The sequence below is a fragment of the Perca flavescens genome, chromosome 5 (assembly GCF_004354835.1).
Source record: "Perca flavescens isolate YP-PL-M2 chromosome 5, PFLA_1.0, whole genome shotgun sequence".
NCBI lineage: Eukaryota > Metazoa > Chordata > Actinopteri > Perciformes > Percidae > Perca > Perca flavescens.
The window spans coordinates 14519345-14537565 of NC_041335.1; the positions used below are offsets into that span (position 1 = coordinate 14519345).

An 18221-nucleotide genomic window follows, 5' to 3' on the forward strand; every position below is an offset into this window, starting at 1 on the left:
GCTATAGCCTCTCCTCCTTTGTGTTAGCATTGCCAGTTATGTCACTGGGTCAGTTCAAATGTAGGATGTTGTGTAATTACCACACTTAATCCCGTGTATCACCTCGTTTTTTAGTGGTATAGGTGTAATAGAGGCAAGCAGTGTATTCAGAATTATATGTTTCGGTACAAGGCAATGATTCAGTAACTGTAAGCTGCACTTGCGCTTTACTTATTGGAACCAAGAGCGCACAGAGACAACAAATCCCATCAGATGATATAAAATAAGACCGAGAATGTTGACATTTGCTTCCAGGAAAATGCTTGAGAATGAGACATTGTTGCCTATTTCTTTTTTTAATAGTACAGTCACCATCACACAACTTCATCAACCGACCCTTCTGCAAAAAGCTGCATCATGGAGTAAGCAAATTGAAGGCAACAACCAATAAAATTCAAGAAACAATGAAAATTTTCAAGACGAAACAAACAAAATGTATTTGAAATGATATATTAAAAGTGCTTTTGATTTTCATGTCTCTCCTCTTTGACTGATGATCGACTCCACACGCACTCATGGCCCGGGGAAAGGCGCCCCAGACGTCCTCTCAGTAAAAATGTCCTGGAGGTCAGTTTGCTGCTGTTGCAGGTCCATCGTTATCAATTGGGGAAAAAGTTCAACCATCAGTGGTGATATTGTCATAGCGATTAGACTGTTTCTTATTTGTCTAAATTTCTTTATTTTTCTGTTTTTAAATTCTCACTTCAATTTTAATTCTTGGAGAACATAGCTTCGACAACATATATCGCACTCATTATAAGAAGCAAAAGGTTATATCAAAAAATTATTAGTATAGAATCACAGAAACCCTGGTTTAGAACCAGAAAAAATACAAAACAGAGAGGTACATAGACACAGGACAATTCTTATAATTGCTTGGAAACATTATTTTCCCGCTAAGTCTTGATTCTTTTTTTCTTACTGCGCATATGATGTTTTTCATTTTATTTGTATTTTTTACAAAAAAAGGAAAATAAAGACTAGTATTTTACAAAATGAAAAGTATTGTTCTTGACGATGAGGGTGGATTTACACAGGTGTAAAGTCCAGTTCCAATATTTTTCTGTACATAATGTATTCCATCTCAGTCCCAGAAGACAGAAAAAAAGTAATGTCTTCCAAGTTTCTCAGAAAAGGTCCTATATATAGTCTTCTTGGAGGAGGATGGGGTGAGGGGTGCAGAATTTTGGTCCTTTTTTCCTCTTTTTTTTCCACTTTCATATTAGGATCATTGGATGGACATGTAAGGCCAGTTGAAGCTGCTCCCGGATAATAGCATATCCCTGATGAGGGTTTCAATAGGAGTTTTACCTACCAAGCGGACGAAGAACAGCTGCTCGATTACCGACGATGAGACGGTGCGCAGAGAGGGCAGCCGCAGCAGGAGCTTCCCAAAGCGGCTGGGCTGGTTCGGGTACTGGCTCCTCACGTACTCCTCCAGAGCGCACTGGGATTTCTCCTGTAGGCTCTCGATGTGAGCAGCATCCGACAGGCCGCAAGCGTCTGAGAAACACACACCAAAAACCCTGTGGTTAGGCTCGTCACGTCTCAAATACCTCAAGGTACAACATATTGTGTCCCTTTGCTCTTAAACGTTAACATGTCGCAGTGAAACAATATGTTTTGGCTACAATATATATTATTAAAATATTATATAATTAAATCAGACTCTCAGGTCACCAAGCTTGCAGAAAATAAACAGTTGTATTTAAATACACATATCACTTTTCCATTATATATATATATATATATTTTTTAAATGTATACAACTCAAATTACACTGCTGACAATTTCGCTTAATATTTTCTGTGCAAATTATGAACACAAAAGCACATGGACAATTTTAGCCTCATGTGGGCTTAGCTTTGGCAAGTGCACACCTTGCCATACCCAATTTATGTCCTGCAGACGCACTCTGGTTATCATTCAACATCAGCCTTTTACGTGTTATTGACAAAGTGGAATGAACAAACACCTTGGCCAAACATGCTACATCACACTGAGCGAGTGGGACTGTCATACAGAATAAACAAGGGGCTTGCTGCTGGAGTAGGGGATGCACAAGTCAGTGGAGGATAGCTCTGCCTGCTCTTACAACAAACAACAAGAATATAGAGTTAAATGTCATGAAAGCAGTGTTGTTAGCGGGTTGAGGAAGAACTGATGGGGCAACGGAGCAAAGGCGAAAGGTAGGGTATAAAGGTCACTGCTCTTGATGTCTGGACTCTGGGGATTCAAGTATAAGGAAACATAAACGGCACTGATGAATCTGAAATTACACTGGATGTAATGTGACCTAATTACTCTGCAGTAAGCTGTTAAGTCATTTCGACGCTCTTCTCTCCATAGACCACTCTTGGCCTGTTTTTCGATGGAGCCTATAGGACAGGCCGCTGGAAGCAATCAAATTTATTAGAGGAGGTGAAGTCAATAGTCACGCAGAAGCGACATAAAATGTCACAAAATGAGCCTGTGCAACAACGCAGGCGAGACGCGTGTTTTGGTGCTCACTGCTGGGTTATGCAGCCCTGTGCAGCCATGCTTCAGTATAGACAAAATCATATAAGGCTTGTTAGTGTCGTACGACGTTTAAGCCCGTTATAAAGAGCAGTGTTTTTTTCCCACACAACCCAAGCAGACGTGTTCTATCAACTGCTGTAAAAGCAAGCAGCATAACCGCTGGCATATATGGTCCCACATGGAGTCTAGGCTGTCCTCAAAAGATTCTGTATTGAGCTGTGCTTTTGTAGAAACTACACAAGAAAGACAGCTTTAGTTTTCAAGCACTAATACATAAAACACAGGACAGAGGCTTTTAAGCCTAGTCGTGATTCCGCGGTGCTATAACTCACTATGGCCAGACACAATAACCTTATGAACCCGGGGGCAACGCTGAGATCTCGGGGTGATTTACTGTGACCTTAGTCCGGCCGGTCAAAGCTCCATGTATGCAAATCCCTTTGGATTAACGCTGAGTGTCCCTTTTAAAATGTACTGCAATCAATAAGGTTGAAATTAATTACATTTGGACATTTCTGGTAAAATATAATACTTGAATGTTGCAATGCAGAGATATAGGGAGTTCGAGGTATTACAGGGAATAGGCTGCATTTGAATTTACGCATCAAGAGAAAGCTGGTCAAAGACACCCCATAGTTCTCCATTAGGCCTGCCTGCAACCCTGCACCCCACTGCCTCAATAGACTGAGACATGGGAGCAGATAGCTTCCAGATTCGCAAACGACTATTTCTGTGGTAGATTGGCAAAGGCACACACTGCATCGTGCACACGTGGATATACGGACTTCATGTAAGACAATGATCCTGATCTGTCTGTGGTGAAATGGTTTAGCCTGGCCACCATTATTTATGCATCAAATACTGACAAGTCTGGTGTTATTAAAGGCAAACAATCCACGCCGGTCTTGGCAAAGTGCCACATGACTTGTTATAGCCAACATCAGTTGTAGCCTATCAGACTAACTAAATGATTTGTTGGAAAACATGGAGGATGTTAATGTGTGTATGAAGTTTCTCTGGGTAATCTGGGGTGAATTACTGAAACGCCGTGCAATAGGAAAATATAGCCAAATGTCAGTGCACACGGAAAATTGGATCTAACAGGATGTCACAACACAGGCAAAGTACGTATTTATTTGTGTTTAAACATATATTTATCTCTCAGTGTGCCTTCAAATTTTAGCGTGTCAAATTAAACTAGTTGCAAACCCCCAAAACTCAAAAGTAATTATTATGGCTCCTGAAACTAAAAATATAGAAACATAGAAAGTTCTCTAACTGAAAGAAAACATTTATGGTAATATTCGCCAAAAAAGGGAAATGTAATGTTGAAGGTGGTTTAGTAGCATGGAATACAATCTCTAAGTTCCTTTTTACAAGTTTGGTGAGCATTAAAATTTTGGATAATTTAGATCCTAATTATACGTTGGTATTATTGCTTTATGCACACTACATAACATGTTAATATTGTGTTAGATAATATATCAACAATAGAATACAATATAATTAAATATAATATAATATAATGCGATATAAAAAACAGTAAAAGCAATGTGTATACGCAGTTGCACATCCCTGTGACGTTAAGTAAATAATAAACACTAATTATTGAAATATGCTCGAAGATAAGTGTAACCACTTAATATAAAATGGAGTTGTGACGCTTTCTAGGCATATTGAAAGGGGGAATAATTTCAATACATCTCCAAATCTGAAAACTACAGTAAAACTGAATATTTTATGACGAACGTGTCCAATTATAGGATAAGTACAACTGTGTTACATAATTTTGAAATGGGCCAAATATGAGACAATGAGGTCAAAACTTTGAGGTAAGTTCTAAAGTAGTTTGGGGCCTGTAAGTGAGTTTAGACTTTCCCTTTCCTTCCAATCATCACCGGACTCCCTTGACATAACAGGCCTAATGGCACCACGCGTACACAACCAACTCCAAAATAGCATCTAAATTACGCACCGAGAGTAAATGAGGACCTTTTAGGACCTTGCCCCAGTCAGCCATCAATTAAGCTATCAACAATGTAGGTTACTTTTGGAAATAGCTGCTGATGACTTTTCAAAGTGTGTCCGACAAGAGAAACTATCCTCAATAACTTTAGGTAAATTAATAGGTCAGCTAAGATTAATCTACAAACAATCTATACAGCAGTGCTGCTCTGAGTCCTACAGAAGCGATGCACTGACATATGAGTCAACTTCCATCAGCTTTTTTTGATCTCAGTCTGCTAAGGATTATTTCTTGCCCCCAAGACATGTGTTTGTGCACGCAAAACAAGGATAAAAGCATGCACCAACACTTATAAATGCATCAGCTGTCATATATCACACAGTGATAGACTATTTCATCTTTACGCTCGATTATTTGACACCTGTTCCAAAATGTATGGACAAGAACCTACAAGGTCGCTCTCGGCTCAGACGTGTTCAAAAAAGTTTAAACTCAACAATTATAAAATATTTACATATATGACATTTTCAACTATATCCGACTTACAGCGCACTGAACTGAGTGTTACACTACAATAACTTGATGCGCTCACTCAATCTGGATTTGTTTACACGTCTTATGCTGCGGCTACAACTGACATGGGAATGTATGTAAGTGGATATGTAGCAAGCTGTTGACAAAATAGCTATTCCATCGGCAACACAAACATCTCGTAAACTCAGATTTGTGACCAGCCCATACTTGACAGCCATATTCTCGGTGCCACAGTGTTTGGAGCCTCGCTCCCAGTAACGTTACTGCAACTAGGCCCCATTTGATTATAGTGTGTATAGTGTTGCTATGTGACATGTCGGACACCCACCTGATGTAAAAAGCACGATGGCCTTGAGGCAGCTGTACTCTGCCGAGTCTACGTGCAGGGTCTTAAGCTTCTCCACTTGCTCCTGGAAGATCCGGATGTGATCCATGAAAGCCACGACGCGGTCCGCGGACATCGGGGAGGCGTGGAGGCCCGCCGCGGCGAGCAGAGGGGCCACATGCAGAGGCATGGAGCACTGGGCCGCGTTAAGCACAAACAACTCGCTCCACGTCAGCCTGAGAAGGGACACCTGGTCGGTGATCTGCAGGTCGGGAAAGAAAGGGATGTTTCTTGCCCACTCCACGGCGCTGAAGAGCAAGCGAGCCGCCAGCTCGCAGATGTTCTCGATGCCCATGATATTGTTGGGCTGCATGCACTGGCTGCCGTACCGGGACGTCGGGTAAGGCTCGGCCCGCAGCAATAACGAGATGTATCCGGACAGATAGCAATGGCCATTCAGAGGGTCCCCGTTCGTCAGCGCGTACTGGCCTGGGTTGGGCTGAGTTGGAGGCATTCGTCCTCGCTGAACCGCTAACAAAAAGAGAGAGAAAAAGAGGAAATGTGCATCCCGGACTGATAAACATTGTTCGTGAGCAGTACAACCGCAAAGCAAGCTACAGCTTGTGTGTTTCTCCTCAGTAAAACGGCATGTACTGAAATCTAATTTCAGAACGCTTTTTCAAAACATATTGACTAGTCTATGCCGTTTGTAAGAGCAAATTAATACGTTAACAGCATAAACATCTCATCAAAACAGATGTGCTGTGTCCCCTAACCTTCACACTGCTTGCATTTGTATTTAGCACTGCACGCTACATGGACTGTATGCAAAATGAAAATACAATCTCTTTTATACAGTAAACACACATATTTTTCTATAAATTAAAGTACATTTAACACATGTAGTATTGTAAGTATTTTAAGGCGTATTTGCATTTTGCATGCAGCAGCCTCCACTGATTACTTTACCATTATATTTACGTGGGGTTTTGTTTATATTAATAATTATTCATCGTGGCCAAACATATTACGTATATGATTGATAATTACCGTTTAATGCAATCACATTCACACATTTTACCCACATCAAAAGGTCAACTGGGAATAAAATGAATTCAGCTGTTGTTTAATATTTAAAAAATAAAATATTAATGTAAATCAGGGCTTGTAGTTTGTACTGCAAATAGTAAATTTTAAATATGGGATGTTTGCGTGAATTGGAATTAAACACTTGACATACAGAGGAAAGTTATACGGCCTGTAATGCACCAGGCAAAACAATGAGCCATGAACAACTTTAGCGGCATTATTCAGTGTGGCTCAGCTGTCTAGTCAGTATGAGGAGCTAGAGAGAGACGTGGGTTTGTAGTGTGTTCATTCTACATTCACACACAGATTACAAACCCTACTGTACGATTATAAATTAGTAAACTGCACATACTTGTGGAAGGGACTATTAGCCTTGCACACTGTACACACACACACACACACACACACACACACACACACACACACACACACACACACACACACACACACACACACACACACACAGGCACACAGACAGACACACACACATACACACGACCCCTCTTCTGCTCTAAAACCTATACGTAAAAAATGGCCTGTTAGACCGAATGCCTTTGCTTGATAATAGTACAATTTAGACTGCATGAGAAACATAATAAAAGGGTCAGCTAGACGAGCCGCTTTGTTCAGGCGACCTGCATTCACAAACATAGCTGCACTGGCCTTTTACCTCTCTTACATAGGCAGAAAGACTAATTATTCATGCAAACATCCCTAAAAAACATGGATGGAGACTGCAGTATGCCCAGCCATATGCCTGTGACCTTAATGCAACATGGCAGCCCTGTTCGTCTGCTACTAGGATGCGTAATCATGAGTGGCTTTAAAAAAGCATATTCACCTTCCCGCCGCATTCCCACTTTTAAACATTTCTTCAGCCGGCAGTATTGGCACTGATTTCGGTGGTGCTGGTCAATGGGACAGTTCCTATTGGCACGACATGAGTATGTTAAGTTCCTCCGTACACTCCTCTTGAAGAAACTTTTGCATCCCTCGCAGGTGAACTGGCCATAGTGTTTGCCGCTCGATTTGTCTCCGCAAACCACACATTCAATATGCTGCTGACTCTGTCCAGAATTTTGACTCCCCTTTTCCCCAGCGGTCCCCGGTGTGGACGGGGGTCCCGGCTGGCTGGGGGTCTGCGGAGTGTGCGGCGCCGCCGACGCCGCCTGCTGCTGCTCCCTCGCCGGCTGCGCTGCTGGGTTGGGGCCGCTCGGAGGTCCTCCGGCCACGTCTTCCTGCGGATCTCTCCAGACGCTAACTACCATTGCCATATCTCGGCCCCTGAAAGTGCTATAAAGCGAAATGATCGCCGGTGTTTATGTAGCGTACAGGAGAAAAAAAATGAGATCTGAAAAGACGGGGCAGTGCAAAGTCAAATCGGAACACGCAATCTCATATGGGGTAAGAAGGAGAGTACAACGCGATCAATACATTCAAAATACAGGGGGGCGATTGAATAGGCACCCGATCAGGATATGCAAGTGTCGGGAGGCCAGTTCCAGGGTAAATTGCAGCCAGCCATTCAGGAATCCCTATCTTGAAGGAAAACAAGAGTCCAGTCGTAACAAATTGCAGTTTGATATAAAATAGCCACAAAGGAAAGGCAGGAGCGAATCAGATGGACGCAGGAACGAGTAAAAAAACCTTTTGCTGGAAAGACACGCGATCCAAAGTGCTGCGGAGATAAATTCCTTTCTCTTTTCTTCCCCTTGCTCCTTTGCACTCCCGTCTTCGCCGTATAGGAGGGGAGGAAAAACTGAAGAGCCGGATTTTTACATCTATATACTAAATAAAGCTCATCATCTCGCCCAGCAGCGAAAGAAAACCGCGTCGCCGAATGAAGTGCCCATGTATAGTTTCACCTCGCTCCAGCAGGAGGAATGGAGATACGAAGAGAAAAGATAAAAAAAGAAGACCAACACCAACAACTAATAGAATATGCAAGAAGAAGGAGAGACCCAAAAATGAATGCGCTTAAACGGGAGGACCAGCAGAGCAATGTTTCCGAAACGGGGGATCTGCGCGAATGTCTGTATATAGTGAACTTTGACACTACTATTGAAACTGACACGTTTCTATGGAGATCGCTGCGCCTTATATGGTGCTCATGTCAAGGAGCCAAGAGAGGGGCTGCTGGAGACTGATAATCAAAGGCGACTGACTGGCCAGAGCCCTGCATAGAGGAGGAGGAGAGGAGGAGAGGGGGGAGATAGGGAGAGAGAGAAAATGGGAGGCTAAGGTTATAGCCAAGCCCTCTCTTTCTCTCCATTGGTTAGAGTCCCCCTCCGTTCATTCACTGCAAAAAATGTCCATCTCGATAAGTCATTGGGTCTCGTGTTCGAATCTTGAAATGTTATATTTTTTTCTGAAAACACAGTAGAAAAAAATGCAATTGCAGTTTATAGAATTCCGCTTGTTTCAAATCGCAGTCCAAGTTGTTTGTAGCATATTTAGGAGTCAATATCATGAAATAAAGCAGAGTATGCAGGGGGATTCCTTTAGAAATGAACAATGGATGTAATAACATTTACAGTGATAGGTCGATTAGCATTGGAAACTAGTGGAAGCATCTTGCCCCGATGGAAGATTCGGTCTCCTGTTTTGGTAAATCCAAGATTTCCAGACTCAATACGGAACTGACTAATGTCAGGGGATGGATATTTTTTGCAGTGTTGCAATCTACGGCTGGAGGAACTGGGGGGCTCTGACAGGCACAATTTACATTGAGCTCGCCCCGCGCTGCTATTTACTTTGAAACCTGATTAGTATGGGCCGTCTATTGTCACCAAAAAGAGGAAGAAACCCTGAATAGAATAGCAGAAAAAGCGGGGTAAAGGCAAGGGGGGGACAAAGCTTTTACGCACGACAAATAAACCCAAAACTGTGCGCAGCGGCGAAAAGGGGCACTCTGGTTCAGAAATTCCCCAAAGTTTCAAAATGGTTTGTCTTGGACTCGTATCTTTATTATAAAATTAACGGATGCCATGTTTGGTTTGAAGCGGATTTATATTTCCACACGTTGTTTTGTCTTTGGCATGCGCATTGCGGTACATCCTCGTCTGTAATCGGCACAGTCTCGCTGATTAAAACTTACAATTTAGTCAAAACGAGCTTATAAACGGGAGGAAAATGTCAACTGGGGGGGGAATGATGCATAAAAGACAGTGTGTTATACAAACGGGATGTCGTGCCAGCGGCCGAAAATCTCTAAAATTAGACGGAGCAATAAGCAATATTCAATAATTACCGAGGTCCTGTAGTCTCCACAATCACTAAGCTGGTGTCACATTATGTCTTAATAATGACAGTAATTCTAAATCATGTGAAGTTGATGGGAATCTGCATGGGGATTCCGGCTTTTTTGTATCAGGGTTTCTGCAGGCTTACTACCTCTCAACTCAAAAATGTCTGGATCGCGCTGCCATCTAGCGTACATTGTACAATTACAACCTCATATTAATGCATGCACAAGTCCCCAAACGTGATTTTTTTAAACTTAAAAGTTGATTTAAAAAATAAAATAAGCCCCAATTTTGCGTAGCTTTTCCTCTGGTCTTTTTCTCTTTTTTTTTTACTTTCTTTGGAGAAAGTACAGCCTTTTGATGTTAAGGTTGTATAACGGAGAAAAAAAACTTTCAAAAAACAATAATAAATATAAATTATATTACAACACAATAATAATAGTCCCAAAAGTGCGCTAGTTTTTTGATTGCATATGATTTAGATGAAACATAAAGTCCAAATGATGTGCGTAAATCATCTCAAAAACATGGTAATACACCATGTTGGAAAAGAATAAGCATTCGTAATACATCAAATTATGATTTAATACAAATAAGTTGTTGTATGAAGATCTTTAACCACACAAAGATATTAGCAGATATATCGGAGCGTAAATATGCAAGTGCCACCTTTGGAAACGCACAGGAGGGATGGGTTGTTTGTTAAGTATTCAACAAGAGCTCTCTCTCCCGTCCCTGTCTCGGACACTCCACTGAAACTCCCCGGCCATATCTCCAGCTCTTTGAAAAGGTGAAACCAATAAGATTAAATCGGACAAAGAATTTTTTTTTCTGTAAGTGTATCATTAAGATTTAACTCCACAGATTGGAAAGGGGCTCCGCAGGAGAAGAGGAGAGGAGAGTGAGAGGGGCAGCGAATGGGAGCAGGGTAGGGGCTCTAATAGAAAGCTGGGAAACGGCGAGAGAAAAAGCAGAAAGTGGACAGCAGGACATTAAAAGAAGAAGCACCAGCCACGGCGGTTACCCGTAGAGGAGCAGCTTTCTACCTGGATAAAACCAGCTACCGATAAGGCAAGTACAATATTTATTTCTCACTTCTCCTACGTTACACACGCATGGCTCCGAATGCGAGACCGCATTAGGCTATCTGTGTCACTCCACAGGACCGTTAACTTCAAACCATGTAGCCGACCCGGGCAGTGTCAGAGTCCCAACTTTTTAAATACCGGACAGTTGCATCTTCTCTTCACATCATCACCGATTATGAGACTCGTCGCCCCCCCGTTTTCCTGCTGCCCTCACTGATTTGTACATCAGATAGTTATTACAGGCTGCTTGTAGTACCGCTGGACATAGGAGCGTTTTTTTTGCACGTCCCGTCCCTCACCTGCAAGGCTATTTGTTGTTTGAGCACATAATGAAAAGATCGATAGCAGGCTGTTTGTCTCAGCGATAGTGTCACCGGATTAAAAGGCTGATCAAGGAGACCAACCGTTGCCCATCTTTTAGGCTGTTTTCCAATAGCCAGTTTAGCCACAATACTGTCAGATGCAAATATTACAGATTAGCGCAAAATCTCATGCACCGGCAAGAACACGTTGTATGTGAGAAAAGACTGCAGCGAGGAAATGTGAGATGACATACAATGGGATTTATCAAAGCAGCATTATCGATGTAAAGGGATTGCAAAGAAAACTGATTTCAAATAAATGATGTAGTACGGTAGGCCAGGTTCGCTTATTCTAGGTCGATCAGTTTGTACAATAACCTTACATAACAACATTTAACTTCTTATCTTCTCATGGGTGCATAAAGTTCATGCTAATCAATCATTTCACGTGAGCCAAGAAACATTTATTTTTCATTTCCAATTCTCTAAGTATTCTACCTATTCTTATTTGGACAGCAAAATATGACTAATCTGTTAAATGATTGAAAACGTGTAAAGACTTACATAATCACATTATTATTAAACATGTCTTTCAGGTAATGGATGCATTTGCGCATTAGCAGCCGCCTTACTGTAATCTCATGCTTTGCTCTGCAACAGATAATTAGGGATCTTGGAATATTTAAATTCTATCTGACTTTTTCTATTTTTAATCAAAATTGAATAATCCACAGATTATCTATGGCTGTTTAAATTTCCCCCTGTATTATAGCTTTGTCAAAGGAACTTATTTGTTAACATGTATAGGGATACAGAGCACATAACAGTTTTGCCATATCTGTGATAATCAATAACTGATGCTCTTTTGACACAGATACAGTAGGACGTTGTTAAACTCAAAAATGCAGCTTCAAAACGGCTGAAACCAACAAGCAGAACAATCGGTTGGCAAGACCCTGAGGTCATAAGTGCAAGGCCCCCAATTAAACAACACAAGACTGTAAGGACGCGTTTAGAGCATTTAAAACGATGCAAATGGATGTAGGGATTTAGAAATGAACGAGGGTCTGTTATTATTGACTGTGTGTGAGCACACCAGGGTTACAAGCACAGTATATAGCCACATAGACATTGTATGGGTTTAGAGGTTGATTCGCTTTTCCAGGGGGCCTCTGCTGAAAGACGCCTCCTGTGTGCACACTACTGTTATGTTTCTGGACGCCGGGCTAAAGGGCCACATCCATGATGCTGATCCCCGCGACTTTTAACGTCTGCCTGCAAAAATAAAATGATTAAACAACCAAAACCAATAAAGTGATGGACACCTCGAGCGTCGTTACACAACTCAATGTTGGGTCCTGTCCGTTTGTTGGAATAATAGACACTGATTAATAGTCAAATCGAGCATGTGTGAAAATAAGATGCAGCTCCAAACCTTTAAAATGACAGTTACAGTGGTTGGACTGTGCTTCTGTGTATTAAGGAGAAGTTTGTCTCCAAGTTTTTTTTTCATTAATAATTAAGTGGTTTAAGATTTAGTGAGTAAACACTTAGGCGCCGCTGACGTTACACGGTTCCCCCTGTTATTCTGTGGAGATTAATTTGTAGTATTGTATTATATATTGTTACATTTTCCGACCATATGAGCTCACTGACATTAGGGCAATGTGTTTTTTGTTTAAAAAACAAGATGTAGATGTTCACTATCTTATACAACATATGCCACATGGATAATACAGTAAGATAACACATAAATGTAGTCTCTTATCTATCTTTCAACGATACGTTTTGAGTATAATTTGCTTTTGCATCCGGATTATTTGCTTTATGGAAGCAGTAACCCTGCAGTGGCATACTGCTTTATGATGGGGCGAATTTCTTTTTTAATCACGCTAACATCGTCAAATATAAAATAACATGAATGCCTTCGACCAGTTTGAAACAACAGTGATTTCACACGGTTTTATAAGTGATAACCTAGTTGCTACAGTGAAGTTAGTGTAACTTTTCTCAACACCTCTAAAGCCTCAGCCTTTAAGTATAAAATGGAACGGGGTGGGGGGGGGGGGGAAAAAAAAAAAAAGGTTTCACGGTGCGCACTGCGCTTGACATAGAACAAACACTAACATTCATTTTTGCAAGTCCTAATTTAAAAAAAAAAAAAAAAAAAAACTCATTCTAATGTTTAAATGTAGGTTTTGTTGCTTTGAGTGGTTGTGTGTTGAAAAGGGAGGAGGGGTGTGTGTGTGTGTGTGTGTGTGGGGGGGGTGGGGGGGGCTTCTTTTTGTCCAAATCTGATCCCCAAATTATTCTGGGGGCTCAGATTGGTGTGAAAGGGACGAGAAGGTCACTTCAAATCGCCTTTTATCCGCTGGATTTTTTTTTCTATGGATCAGCAACTTTCAATAGACATAATCTAATCGCTCTTAATGGAAAGGCCATTCGTGAGAAATAGTGGAAATATCGTTGAGCCTATAGGCTACAGCCATTTAAGACCGACGCATTTAACAGGCAGCGTGGCGATTAATTATTACTGGAAACTGAAAAGGATCTCCCCCAAAACATGGCAAGTTTACATATCAGTTTAAAACCGACAGATGCAAACATCAGTCTATATTCAGAGTAGCTATAACTTCAACTTCATTTGTGTTACAATTGCCCTGTTCATTTATGTTATTTCATCATAATTGTTTTTTTTTTAAGTTATCTTATTGCCCTGAAATGACTTTAGCTGTAAAAATGCATTACCCCACGATTTGTATCATCCTACTTTGTATTTAGACATTATTGTCTATTTCCTCATTATTTTGAATCTCTCCAGAGATTTAAGATCCTTCAGATTCAGACGTGATGAATAGAAGTCTCTTTCCAGGGTTTTTGCATCCCAGACTATAATTGAGGACAATAACTGCAATGACTTTCCCAATTAGGCTTGAGGTTGGAGTTAAGTTGAGTGAGTTTGAGCTTTATTGCTCACTAACCATCATTTCTTTAGAGCCCATGTGCTAATTACTTTGGATGGTCCCAGAGACGGAGATTATAAATCCATTAGCACCCAAACCCTCGTGGTTCCACAGTGCAAACACTGTAATTTTGTAGTACACCAAAAAAACAAACTTTAAGTACCAGAAGCTAGATGAAGAGAAACAGATTTTCAACAGCGTGTGTACTTCTTAGAGATCCACTGTGAAGGAAAGCCCAGCGCATATCAATCAGCAGCTAAGCCGAAACACACAGAGTAAACTAAGCAGAACAGAAAATGAACTGACACGGTCTTATCACTGGCCGGTAGTTAGGTTTAAACACGGCCTGTTTATATTACTGTGTCAACTTAATGCAGCATTGTAATCATAAACGATCAACACAACACTGTGCCTTCTATTTTTAATGCAAGTTTGGGAAATCATTTATTCTTACTCCCCAAGTGCATGTGACATATCCAGGGAGCGCCGCAGCCTAAAGGGATAAAGTGAATTAAAATAAGATATAATACCTTTTTGACTGCGTTTAAAGAAGGCAAAAAAACAAAAAAAAACGGGACTCAAACGGGGGAGCGTGAAGGCATCTCGACCTTAAAGTAATTTATTTCAGGGAAACCGGAGGGCAAAGGTGGAATTCTTGAGAAATTCAACAAGGATAAGGGAGCTTTAGGAATTCTGCACGCAGATTACCTTTCATCCCATCCTCACATTATCCGACAACACACAGTAGAAATGTAGCTCAGCGACAAAAGAGCGAGATTACCCTCCGACACAGGAGAGTGCAAAACAATTTTAAGAAGTATTGCGATTATTAGGGGAGTGAACAATGAGAGAGAGAGAGAGAGAGAGAGAGAGAGAGAGAGAGAGAGAGAGAGAGAGAGGAAGGAGGGAAGAGGAGGGGGGGTCAACACAGTAGAGGAGCGATTCCGTGTGTGCTTTCGAAGGGGGAGACAAAAAAAAAATATATCTTGCCGTTCAATAAGTGTCCTGTCACTAAAAAGAGTTTACCCATTAATATTTATGCTGAGTAAATTAACATCAATATGAAAGTGAGCGAAGATGAGCGAGGATAACAAATGAGTTCTCTTTTGGTGACAGAATAATGTTTACACTGTTGGTTGAGATGCCTTGCAAGGATCACTAACACTGGGTCAGTTTGCCCCCACTTGGTTGAACTTGTTTTATTATTTAACTTTTGGTTTGTAACTAGAGTGGCGTCATGTCAGCATCTGCATTATTTTTTCTCGAATGTCCCCCCCTCAAAACCAACACACAGCAGGGGCTTAATTAGAAATGTAGTGTAGCTGAACCATCAGCATGCTGGAGCTGAGAATGACTGAGCACACTGGTGCAGTCTCCTTTACATCACAGAAAACAACAACAATATGATTTCCTCACAAATTCCCAGAGGCAGTTTGAGTGAAACACATCTTTATTTATTTACATTTGGAAAATATGATTTGCCATAAATGAATATATATAGGGATACGAAGCTGCAATCAAAGTTGTACTTTAATTCCAACCCTCCTAAACATCTGTGACATATTATTTATTATGCTAAAATATAACACAGCAATTGTGTTTTAATCACACATTTCTAATTGAAAACACTGACTAGTGCATACACACACACACACACACACACACACACACACACACACACACACACACACACACACACACACACACACACACACACACAATAATATTTAAAACAAAAAATATAGCCCTTTTATCTCACACACCCACACACATGGACAAAACGCTCTTAACTTTTTTTGTTTGTTTGAGAGTGTGTGTCTGGTGTTGGCACATGTGTGTAAAAAGACAGTGAAGTGAAGGTGGCCTGTGTTTAGTGTCCAGACCTGGCAGATTGTGACCTTATCAATGTGAAACTCTTAAGATAAATTATTCATAGCACCTGTTTGATGTCTCCGGCCAAAGAATGACAAAGGTGTAAGATTTAAGATCCTTCTTAAAAGCCATGGATATCAGCTGCTGTGCTACCTGTCTCCCTTTAGAGTAGAAAAAGAGAGAGATAGAGAGCTGCATTTTAAAGCGCAAAAATGAACAATTTGTTTCCTAACAGGGGGTGTAGAAGAGAGCGACCACAGTCGAGCCATACAGTACTGTTTAGTATGCCAATCATCATTTGCACATTAATAAAACTCAACAGGACCTTAAGCTACCATTTACAGTGTGCAAGGTGTGGCTTCTGTCTTACTGTTACTGTATGTGACTCACAGGTGTCCAGTGATCATTGAAGCACACACACACACTGTCACTGCCAGCTTCTCCTCACTTCACTGTGAAACGTGAAGCAGAGTCTGAGTGATTCGGTGGAGCTAACCTTGCCCTTTTGTAACTGAGTTTGTGTTGTGTCTCCTCGCAGGCAGAGAGCGACACGGCGGCCAGGCGTTCGGAAACACAGCGGGATGGTCGGTGTGGTGCAAGCGACAGATCGGTTGAGATGTAATTTAGGGCGAGTGCTGTTTGATTATAGGATGGTGACGATGATACCACTGCTTAGTATGAGTGTTGGGCTCACTTGACATGACATCCCTGCACTGACTGGCTCATTGTAATGATTCATACATGTGGTAAATATTACATTAACTGTAAATATATAGTCACTCTCGGAATAGATTTTAAGAGGCTGCTCTTGTACATTACTTACTAGTGTGTGTTTATCAAGTACTATCCAAAGCTGTTCTACTCAGAAATGAATCCAAGCATCCTGGAACTCAAATTCCTTCTCAATGATTTGTTTTGGAAAAAGACCATAGTATGCTTTTTGGGAAACTGGCAGCTGCTCTTTTAATAGCTAGAGGTCACCATAACACTCAGTATTAATAAAACAAATAAGACTAGGATGGATATTAATGATGATATATACAGATGTACTGTGCATGAGCTTGAATTATGTGTGAGGGTGCTAAAGGAGAGACACTCACAGATGTTTGTGTGTTTACTTGACTGTGTGTGTGTGTGTGTGTGTGATAGCCAGTCAGTTTCCCTCAGATGTTCCCTTTGACCTTTGACCCCACAGTTGGGGTCAAGCCCTGACAAATGAGATGGTCGAGTTCTGGCCAGAACGGCAAACATTCCACAACAATCTTCTGTCCTCCTCCTCCCCTCTCCTCATATCCGTCATTCCTCACCCCTTAACTCCTCTCAGTATGTCTCCCCCACGACTAAGAGAGAGCCAGAGAGAGTTCTCATTACAAACAGACATGTTTTATTGAATTTGCGGTGGGAATCTTAAAGCACACACCCTTCAAATTAAGAATTACGGCATCGGTTATATTTAATATCCCCGACATCTGCTTTGTTAACAGAAGGGGAGAAAACAAAAAAAAAAAAAAAAATAGTACAATCTTAGATGAGAAGCTGTGTTAAAGATTTGGATATTACAACCCTGCACTTTGAAAGCACACTGTGTGTGTTTGGAAAGCTTGTCAGTAATGTCAAGGATGAGAAATGTTGCAGTGTGTTTTTTTTTTTTTTACACACGCTGCTGGCTCCAGCATTTCCGGCAACATTTCTCACTCTGCCTCCCTCACACCATCCGCTCTGCTGCAATATCCCCACATTTTTCCATCCTTTCACATCTTCCCCTACCCCTCCCTCCCTCCCTGTTTGCCTTCTCTCTGCTCTCTGACCACTCTTGCTCCCTTTACCCATTCCTCTCAGCTGCACCACCCTGCCCAATTTCAGCCTCTCCCTCCCCCTCCCTTTTTCCTCCACTCACTATTTTCTCTGATTTTCTAACATGTCGTTCCACAGAATGCTACCACCTGTGTCTTTAGGGGAAAAAGGGGGGCTATTGGTATTCCTCTTCGGGAAGCTGGTTAAGGTAAGTGGCACCCTCTATTACAATGACACCGCAAATAATGGTTCTGCCTGTTGTGTTTCTAGATTAACTTTTTTTCATGGAATGACCCTGGCTTCCTAAGCATCACCACCCTCCATCAGAGCTCTAGCTACAAGTCACTGCTGTAAAAACACACACACACACACACACACACACACACACACACACACACACACACACACACACACATACACACACAGTCACCATCAATGAACGTCAGCAGAGCAACCACAGCGCCACAGAGGAGCCTGGAGACCA

General features: G+C 41.4%; 1 protein-coding gene across 2 annotated transcripts; it reads right to left on the minus strand.

The window, feature by feature from the left end:
• Window positions 1-316: 316 nt before the first annotated feature.
• nr2f1a (nuclear receptor subfamily 2, group F, member 1a) lies at window positions 317-8671 on the minus strand. 2 transcript variants are annotated; one of them, XM_028577213.1, is made up of 3 exons: window positions 7315-8671; window positions 5388-5912; window positions 317-1542 (listed from the first exon to the last, which is right to left on the minus strand). In XM_028577213.1, the coding sequence occupies exons 1-3, from the start codon at window positions 7745-7747 to the stop codon at window positions 1268-1270; spliced, it is 1233 nt and encodes a 410-aa protein (XP_028433014.1). In that variant the 5' UTR covers window positions 7748-8671; the 3' UTR covers window positions 317-1267. The 2 variants fall into 2 exon arrangements, with proteins under 2 accessions (XP_028433014.1, XP_028433013.1); XM_028577212.1 differs by having other exon boundaries at window positions 5388-5915; window positions 7315-8670.
• Between the last annotated feature and the right edge of the window lie 9550 nt (window positions 8672-18221).